Source organism: Salvelinus alpinus, chromosome 3 (genome assembly GCF_045679555.1).
Source record: "Salvelinus alpinus chromosome 3, SLU_Salpinus.1, whole genome shotgun sequence".
In the NCBI taxonomy this organism is placed as follows: domain Eukaryota; kingdom Metazoa; phylum Chordata; class Actinopteri; order Salmoniformes; family Salmonidae; genus Salvelinus; species Salvelinus alpinus.
The window spans coordinates 56,481,443-56,490,249 of record NC_092088.1 but is presented as its reverse complement, the minus strand read 5'-3'; the positions used below and the strand labels follow the sequence as shown (position 1 = coordinate 56,490,249).

The window sequence follows — 8,807 nt, the reverse complement described above, 5'->3', positions numbered from 1 at the left end:
ATATCCGCAATATTAAAGTTGATCTTCCCAATAAAATTATTTAAAAAAAATAAATTGTACACAACATTTTAGAGAAATATTTTTTTTTTTATGTGTATGGAACATTTCTGAGATCTTTAATTTCAGCCCATGAAAACATGTTCCATTGCTTTTTTTGTTCAGTATAGTACTGTAGTACCAACACAATGACTCATTTATATAATTGACGATTATGGGATCCAACATACACTACAAGTATGTGGATACCTGCTCGTCAAACATCTCATTCCAAAATCATGGGCATTAATATGGAGTTGGTCCCCCCTTTGCTGCTATAACATCCTCTACTCTTCTGGGAAGGCTTTCCACTAGATGTTGGAACATTGCTGCAGAGACTTGCTTCCATTCAGCCACAAGAGCATTAGTGAGGTCGGGCACTGATGTTGGGTGATTAGGCCTGGCAGTCGGTGTTCCAATTCATCCCTAAGGTTTTCATTGGGGTTGAGGTCAGGTCTCTGTGCAGGCCAGTCAAGTTCTTCAACACCGATCTCGACAAACCATTTCTGTATGGACCTCGCTTTGTGCACGGGGGCATTGTCATGCTGAAACAGGAAAGGGCCTTCGCTAAACTGTTGCCACAAAGTTGGATGCACAGAATCGTCTAGAGTATTATTGTGTGCTGTAGCGTTAAGATTTCCCTCCACTGGAACTAAGGGGCCTAGCCCGAACAATGAAAAACAGCCCCATACCATTATTCCTCCTCCACCAAACTGTACAGTTGGCACTATATATATTGGGGCAGGTAGCATCCTCCTGGCATCCACCAAACCCAGATTAGTCCGTCAGACTGCCAGATACGGAAGCGTAATTCATCACTACAGAGAACGCGCTTCCACTGCTCCAGAGTCCTATGGTGGCGAGCTTTACACCACTCCAGCCGATGCTTGGCATTGCGCTTGGTGATCTTAAGCTTGTGTGCAGCTGCTCGGCCATGGAAACCCATTTCATGAAGCTATCGTCGAACAGCTCTTGTGCTGACATTGCTTCCAGAGGCAGTTTGGAACTCGGTAGTGAGTGTTGCAGCCGAGGACAGACGATTTTTACATGCTACGCGCTTCAGAACTCGGCGGTCCCATTCTGTGAGCTTGTGTGGCCTACCACTTTGCGGCTGAGCCTGTAACGGGTGGCGTCGTCGGATGAAGAGGAATCGGACCAAAGCGCACCCTCGTAGCGGGCCCCGGACTGGGGACCCTCGTAGCGAGCCCCGGACTGGGCGCCCTCGTAGCGGCCGGGCTAAAGTGGGCATTCAGCCTGGAGGAGTGGTGCGTGGGGCTGCCACAGGGCCCACCAGGCTGGGGAGACCTACAGGAGGCCTTGTGCGTAGAGGAGGCACCGGATGAACCGGGCTGTGGGGGAGCACTGGAGCTCTGGTGCACAGTCTTGGCACCACTCCTCCAGGCTGAAGGCCCACTTTAGCCCGGCCCCTCCAGAGTGCAGGCACAGGTCGAACCGGGCTGTGGGGGAGCACTGGAGATCTGGTGCTTACCACTCGCACCTCTCCACTTGGCTCAATGCCCACTTTAGCCCGGCACGGGCAGAGCGCAGGCATAGGACGAACTGAGCAGTCCCAGCGCCCCGGAGACACAGTACGCAGAGCCGGCGCAGGATACCCTGGGTCGAAACGGCGCACCGGAGACCAAGCGCGCTGAGCTTCCACAATCCGCCCTGGCTGGATGCCCACTCTCACATGGCACTTGCGGAGGGCTGGCATATAGCGCCCCGGGCTATGAGCGCACACTGGAGACACCGTGCGCTTTACCGCATAACACGGTGCCTGACCAGTAAAACACTGCTTCCGGTAAGCACGGGGAGTTGGCTCAGGTCTATCGCCTGACTCCGCCAATCTCCCTATGTGCCCCCCCCCAATTTTTTGGGGGGCTGCCTCTCATGCCTGCTGCGCTGCCTTGCCTCATATCGCCGCCTCTCAGCTTTAGCTGCCTCCAGCTCCATTTTTGGGCGGCGATATTCCCCAGCCTGTCTCCAGGGTCCATTTCCGTCCAATATCTCCTCCCATGTCCAGGAGTCCTGAACCCTCTGCTCCTCCATACCACGCTTCTTGGTCCGTTGGTGGTGGGTAGTTCTGTAACGGGTGTCGTCATCAGTTGAAGAGGAATCGGACCAAAGCGCAGCGTTGTAAGTGTTCATGTCTTTTTATTTAAACTGAACACTAAACAAAAATAACAAAGTGAATAACCGAAACCGAAACAGTCCTGTCAGGAGCAAAACACTAAACAGAAAACAACTACACACAAAACACAGGTGGGAAAAAGCTGCCTAAGTATGATTCTCAATCAGAGACAACAATAGACAGCTGCCTCTGACAGCTGCCACCCGGCCAAACACAAAGAAATACAAAACATAGAAAATGAACATAGATTGCCCACCCAAATCACACCCTGACCAAACCAAAATAGAGACATAAAAAGCTCTCTACGGTCAGGGCGTGACAGAGCCGTTGTTGCTGCTAGATGTTTCCACATCACAATAACAGCACATAAAGTTGACGGGTGCAGCTCTATCAGGGCAGACATTTTACAAACTGACTTGTTGGAATGGTAGCATCCTATGACGGTGCCACGTTGAAAGTCACTGAACTCTATAGTAGGGCCATTCTACCACCAATGCTTTTCTATGGAGATTGCATCGCTGTGTGCTTGTTTTTATACACCTGTCAGTAACGGGTGTGGCTGAAATAGCCGAATCCATTAATTTGAAGGGGTGTCCACATACTTTTGTGTCTAGTGTATATCTTCTCTAGATCATTTCCATGTCATCCCTGAATTTGATTGACCATTAATTGATTGATTTATGATATAATAGTTAATGAGTTCAAATCCCGTTTGAGTCTTTGCTATGCTGACCTTGACTTCAGATTATGACCCGGATTCATTCAAATCAGGCCATTTTACAAAGTGGTTTGCAGCTTTTGAACTGTCAGTATTATGCTAATCCTCACATCACTTGGGATTTTAGAATGCTTATTATATATCCTTTGAGATTATAGTAGTCTGATCATTTAACAACTGCGTTTTGTATTTGAATTTGAAGGACATCAAATAAGAAATATGCAACCTGCATGAAGAACGTTTGGTGTCTACCGCTTCAGAGCTAGTAGGATCTCAAACCTCATATGTCGTTCAAGTTGACAGAGATACGATTTATTTTACTCTGCTACGATAATCCTTGCACTCTTACTAGCTGCTAAAACTCTCAACATTAATGAGGAGAATAATGAAGACGATTGATATCTTTGTGCTCAGCAGAACAGAAGTATGGAAGAAATGGTTTAATGTCAAATGTGCTTATTTTTATTTTGTCATCGTCACTTTCTTTTTCTGACTTGTGGATTGTCTTTGTAATACATGTCATGTTTCTGTAGCAACATTACTTTGTGTGACGATATTTATATTAATAACCAGCACTTCAGGTTTAGGTGTCACACAGATTGGGTGGGTTTGTTGCAAACTGTACACATTCATTTCCACTTATAGCTTTCCCTTCTAGTCTCACTCCTCTCTGTTATGGTTATCCACAGACGAGACAGGAGTATTCTGTTTTTCCCTCGATGTCCTTCAGCTCATTTTTGAACTGCTCAATGAGCTGAGCCTCAAGATCATTGTCACTCTTGGTAGTCAGGCAGTCCTGGTTCTTGGGAAAGTAGGCTGTTTTAGCTCCTGCAATAGATCTCGAGGATTCTGCATTTAAAAAGGGACACACATTCTTACCACTTTTGAACAGCATTGACTTTGGAAAATGTCATCAATATTTCAATATGACTTAATACTTTACAACAGAATGAGAGGATGTTTTAGTTACAGTATTACATATTACAGCTCTACAAGCTGTCCACCATGGCCTTTCTGTGGAGGTACAGAGAGACTTTACAGATGATTTACAGAGGGGACTTACTGTTGCAAACGGCCAGCTTGTTCCCTCCAATGTAATGGGTTGTCCATTTGAATCTGGTGTCTGCACTGCATTCCTCATACAGACGACTGTTCCTCAAGAACGCAAAGTCATAGCCCTGTGTAGTGAATACATTACTATTAATGAGGCAAATATGGCAAATAATTAATAATTTGCTAGAATGCTAGCAGATACCAATAGACTTCCAGCCATTGTGCTAGCCCTAGTTATCATTGGCTCGTAAAACCAACTCTAACTTCCTTCAAACTGGACACAGAGACATACAAATTGTATCCACGATTTCATCTGACTCTGGGGAAGTAGATAAAGGGCCTCGTTGCCAAAATCCTGAAGTATCCCTTTAAGGACCAAACATTTATTTATTTATTTTACTTTTCCCCCATTTTCTGGAGAAATTCTTTTTTTGTTGTTGCAGAAACTGTTTGTGTTTCATATAAAGGAATAGCCTATTGTAGAATACTGCATATTTAATCTTTGTGCCACCATACAGTGTGATTATAAGAGGCTTTTAGCTCATAGGCCTGTGATGTTGCAGGAAAGAGTACCTCATTGCACATGGGTTTACAGTAACGCCTCTTGTTGATGGTGACACACACAAGTCCTCCTTTACTCTGGGCTACTGCAGCTGGACACTGTTTGGGCTCAACGTCCTGGCAAACTATACAAGGAAAACACACAGAAACACAATAATTACTTAGGTAATACATTTAGAAAGAAAAAAGTAAAGCCAATGTAAATATGGGTTACACTAAAAGAGACCCTTTGCTCTGCCATAGCTTATTTGGGGCCAATAAAGTATTTGTCAGCAACAAACTCTTATTGTACACAGATCTGTGTTTTGCTCAGGACTCTTACCTGTTTTTTGATGTTTCTGTAGAATGACTGTCAGTGTTTGTAGGGAGTTAATCACAACAGCAGTCTGGTCATCGCTCCACTCGCTAGTAATGTTTTCAGCACATCGTGTTGCCTCCTGTTGACAGATAGTGGAAAGAGATGTCATACATCTGTTTGAAATCCAAGTACCAAAACATGTCAACTTCAAGTTAGATTTACCAAGAGCAACTAATCAGCATTGCATTATTGGTAAAAGTTGACCACAGATTAAACAGTTTTTAGACTAAATTCAGTGATGAAGTTATCCATACTGCAAGCTGAGTAGAGAGCTGTTTAAACATCAAGGTGGTTGAGGAGCAGCTATTGTTCCCAACATCTTCCTCCTGAGCAACAGCATATGAGAGGACAGCTGGCAGACACAAAAAACATTCCGAATTACACAACAGTCTCAACCTTGTCTCTGCCAATGCATAGTTGTTCTGCTGATTGAAGAATTAGTGCCATGATGTGACAGGTTGATACTCGGCATGTAGGCCTACTGTGTTTAAATACATTGTTACCATAAACTCAAACACATATAATGAATATGAAGGCTCAATTAAGTTTCTACCCCATCATGGCTTGCCTTCTTACCTGTCAGTGAGCAAAAGCAAAGTAGAACTCTTCTTGTTGTAGTTTGTGTCATGTTGTCAATGTTGTTTCTTCCCTCAGTCTAAGTTGTAACCACCGTTGGTGTATTTAACCACTGACTGGAATTTGGGGAGGGTACAAAGTTTGTTGCTACTGACCAGTTTCCCAGTCATGGGCCAGACTGTGGACTTTCGGGAATTCACAGATTTCGCAATTGTTCAGAAATGTTGTACAATTCAGCAAATTTCTTCATTTCTCACAGAGATGACATTGCTTGTTCTGGATTATGTTTTTGTCAGCATTATATTAACAGGCCATTAGTTATATTCAATGTACACTGTACATGTTTGAGTGAATTCCTTAACTGAGCTGATGGGGGCACTGTTACTGCATGTTTTTTTTTCTTCACATTGTCAACGGTTCACTTTACATTTGTTGATGCAGGCAGTTGTTATTTTAAAGTTATGATAATGCTTCATTCTTTTCAGAAAATACATTCACCCTCTAGTTATTTTGTTTCAGTTGAGTGAATGTTGCTGTAAGATTTCAAAGACCCATTTGTGTCCCTGTCTGCACATGGATCTGTGAGATCACTCAGTGATGCATAATGTGACCATCCTACACAGTGGCCAAAGGGACTGGTTGAGTCAAAAAGCATGACTGATTGACTAATAAGTATGGGTGGCATTCATTATGGATGGAGATGAACAGAGAAACATTCATTATGCATGGAGATGATCAGGGAAACATTCAATAGGCATGGAGATGATCATGGAAACAATCATTATGCATGGATATGATCAGGGAAACATTCATTACACATTGAGATGATCAGGGAAACATTCATTGTGTATGGAGATGATCAGGGAAACATTCATTATTTAGAGTTTTGGAAATAAAATTGAGCTCATTAAGACAGAAAGTGGGTTTTGTTGGATTTAATAAAAAATCGAAGTAATTCAAATGTATTTTTTTTCCATTATTTAACTATGCAAGTCAGTAAAGAACAAATTCTTATTTTCAATGACGGCCTAGGAACAGTGGGTTAACTACCTTGTTCAGGGGCAGAACGACAGATTTGTACCTTGTCAGCTCAGGGATTTGATCTTACAACCTTTAGGTTACTAGTCCAATGCTCTAACCACTTCTACGCTGCCGCCCCCATACAATTTACAAGCTTTCATTTTGTCACACAAGCTGTCAACTTTTGACATCATTGACTATTTGACGGTATATTTACTGCATTTACTGGCAACGCAATACATTCATATTTTTTTTCGTGGCATACTTTTGTTGTCTTGAAAATTGCAATCAGAATAGTGTATACCACATTTATGACAAAAAACGCTACAATAAACTGTAAATCACTGCAGACAGTGAATGTAGCACACATATAATTATAATTCAAATGATAAGTTTGCCCCTTTCTATGAATAGATGCAGGCTGAATAGACATCAGAAAATGGTAATTGTCATAAAAATCTGATCATCCATTGCACACACTGATATGCCCCTGTGACCGGTGTCAGTACTGTGATGAATGGTTGGAGAAAACAGGGTCCCTTTTTTCTGTTGAACCTTTTTCAAATATCAATGATATTCTCCCAGGATTCTACCACTCCTTCATCGTCATTCTATTAAATGACCGAAGTGTCAGAAAAGGCAGCTCAGTTGTCAAATGACTCACATGGATTAATTCTAGTTTCCGAGAATGAGATAATTGATATTCAAGCTGCTGACACCTATGGTGGAGATTATGCGTTGTCTGGACTAGCGCCTCAAGGGAAAGTTCAAACACGGCAACACATTATTCAATATTATAAAACAAATTGTTTGGATCATGGATGCTGATTGGTTGATATTTAGGGAGTTGTGTCATAATGTCTCCCTTGGGAAAAAGTGTCTTCACATTATTTTTACATGCTACTTTTTGGTTTACAACAATTGGGGGTTGTATAAACCTACCTGTCTGCCTTTACAACCTGTGCAACAGTGTATCATTTTACAAATATAATCTCTCCCGTGCCAGCAAAGAAGAGGAAAACATTGGCTGTCACCAACCAATGCCAGGACCATGGACAGTTCTTCCACTCGTGTGCCATCCAGGCAGGTCACCCATGATAAAAGTCAGTTTTCGACATCCATCCATGTCTGAGGACATCGGGAGATGAACTGTAAACCGGCTACTAGGGGCAACAGTGAGTGCTAATACCTTCAAGTAGGTTTCAGTTTTTCTATGTCATTGGGGACGGCGGATGATTGAATGCATATGCCTCTGATTTTAAAGGTTGAAATCTAATAATGGTTGTTTTTAAATTTTTGTTTTAAGCCATCCCAAACCTTAACCCTTAACTTAACCATTCGGAGTTAATGCCTAACCTTAAGAATTTGGAGTTAATGCCTAAACTTAACCTTAAACACTTTGAAATTTGACGTTTGATGAACATCGTTGAACGTCTAATTCTGACGGTTGGTTAGCTCAGACTCGCCAAACATAGTTGTTGCCTATGTAGGCTTTTTGGATATTTATTCACTTCATTTATTAAAGTTCTTGTTTCTCATCATCATTGAATCTCTAACTACAGGTCAATGTTTTGAATAGGATAGCAACGCCAAATGAATTGAACGATTAGAACTAACGACTGGGTCTAAACAGTAGAAAATAATTACAAAGACCAGCCCGCCTGAGTAGCAACTTCAGACTGCAAAAACACATTTTCTTGTTAAAATAATGTTTTGAATGAAAACATTTAATTAATATTTGTATAAATATGTTGAAAACCATTTCATAAAAGCAATAATGCCATCGAACCTGGGAATGATCTTGTGACAACTCCCTCCAAGGGCAGTATCCTGGTCCTTGGCTTCGCCTTGGGCCTCAGAGCAGCCCATGTCGGGAGTTGTCACACGATAAATCCCAGGTTCGAGGGGATTATTGCTTAAATAATTAATAATCCTGTTAATTGCTAATTTGTTTTGTTTTAAGATTGATTACTTCCACACAGTTAAAAGTCACAGTGTTCTGTTTCATACCCAAAAGATACAGTACATAAATATCTATTGTCTATCATGTCCGGAAAATGGATTACCCTTTAATAAAAGCCTCTCTGTATGTGTCTGGAAGGAGGAGTGGGGAAAATTGTCTGACCATGCTTTTGAGAGAGTTTTCTCAGAGATCTTTTCAAATGCAACTTTGAGGCTTTGAATGATTAGGTATCTAAGGCCCAGCAGGGTAGTTACTCTGAGCTTTGTGCAGTTGTTTTGTGTTCTGTTTTGACAAATTAAGATCACAGAATCCACTTAACCTTATGAGTCCCACTGTCACGCCGACGTGATTTAGGACTTCTAACCCCTTTGAAACAGACTTATAGGTTGCA

The 8,807-nt window shown here is 42.1% G+C and overlaps 1 protein-coding gene across 1 annotated transcript; it reads right to left on the bottom strand.

Moving 5' to 3' along the window:
• Positions 1-3,324: 3,324 nt before the first annotated feature.
• Positions 3,325-5,590, bottom strand: LOC139570982 (uncharacterized). The gene is made up of 6 exons (XM_071393393.1): positions 5,434-5,590; positions 5,112-5,209; positions 4,822-4,936; positions 4,512-4,624; positions 3,949-4,063; positions 3,325-3,734 (listed from the first exon to the last, which is right to left on the bottom strand). The coding sequence occupies exons 1-6, from the start codon at positions 5,483-5,485 to the stop codon at positions 3,565-3,567; spliced, it is 663 nt and encodes a 220-aa protein (XP_071249494.1). The 5' UTR covers positions 5,486-5,590; the 3' UTR covers positions 3,325-3,564.
• Positions 5,591-8,807: the final 3,217 nt, after the last annotated feature.

Excerpts from the sequence above, each read along its gene's own strand:
- LOC139570982 (XM_071393393.1), bottom strand. The coding sequence starts at position 5,485 with ATGACACAAACTACAACAAGAAGAGTTCTACTTTGCTTTTGCTCACTG. Across the intron at positions 4,625-4,821 it reads ACAGAAACATCAAAAAACAG|TTTGCCAGGACGTTGAGCCC; the intron begins GTAAGAGTCCTG and ends TTCCTTGTATAG. Across the intron at positions 3,735-3,948 it reads CAAGCTGGCCGTTTGCAACA|AATCCTCGAGATCTATTGCA; the intron begins GTAAGTCCCCTC and ends TTTTAAATGCAG.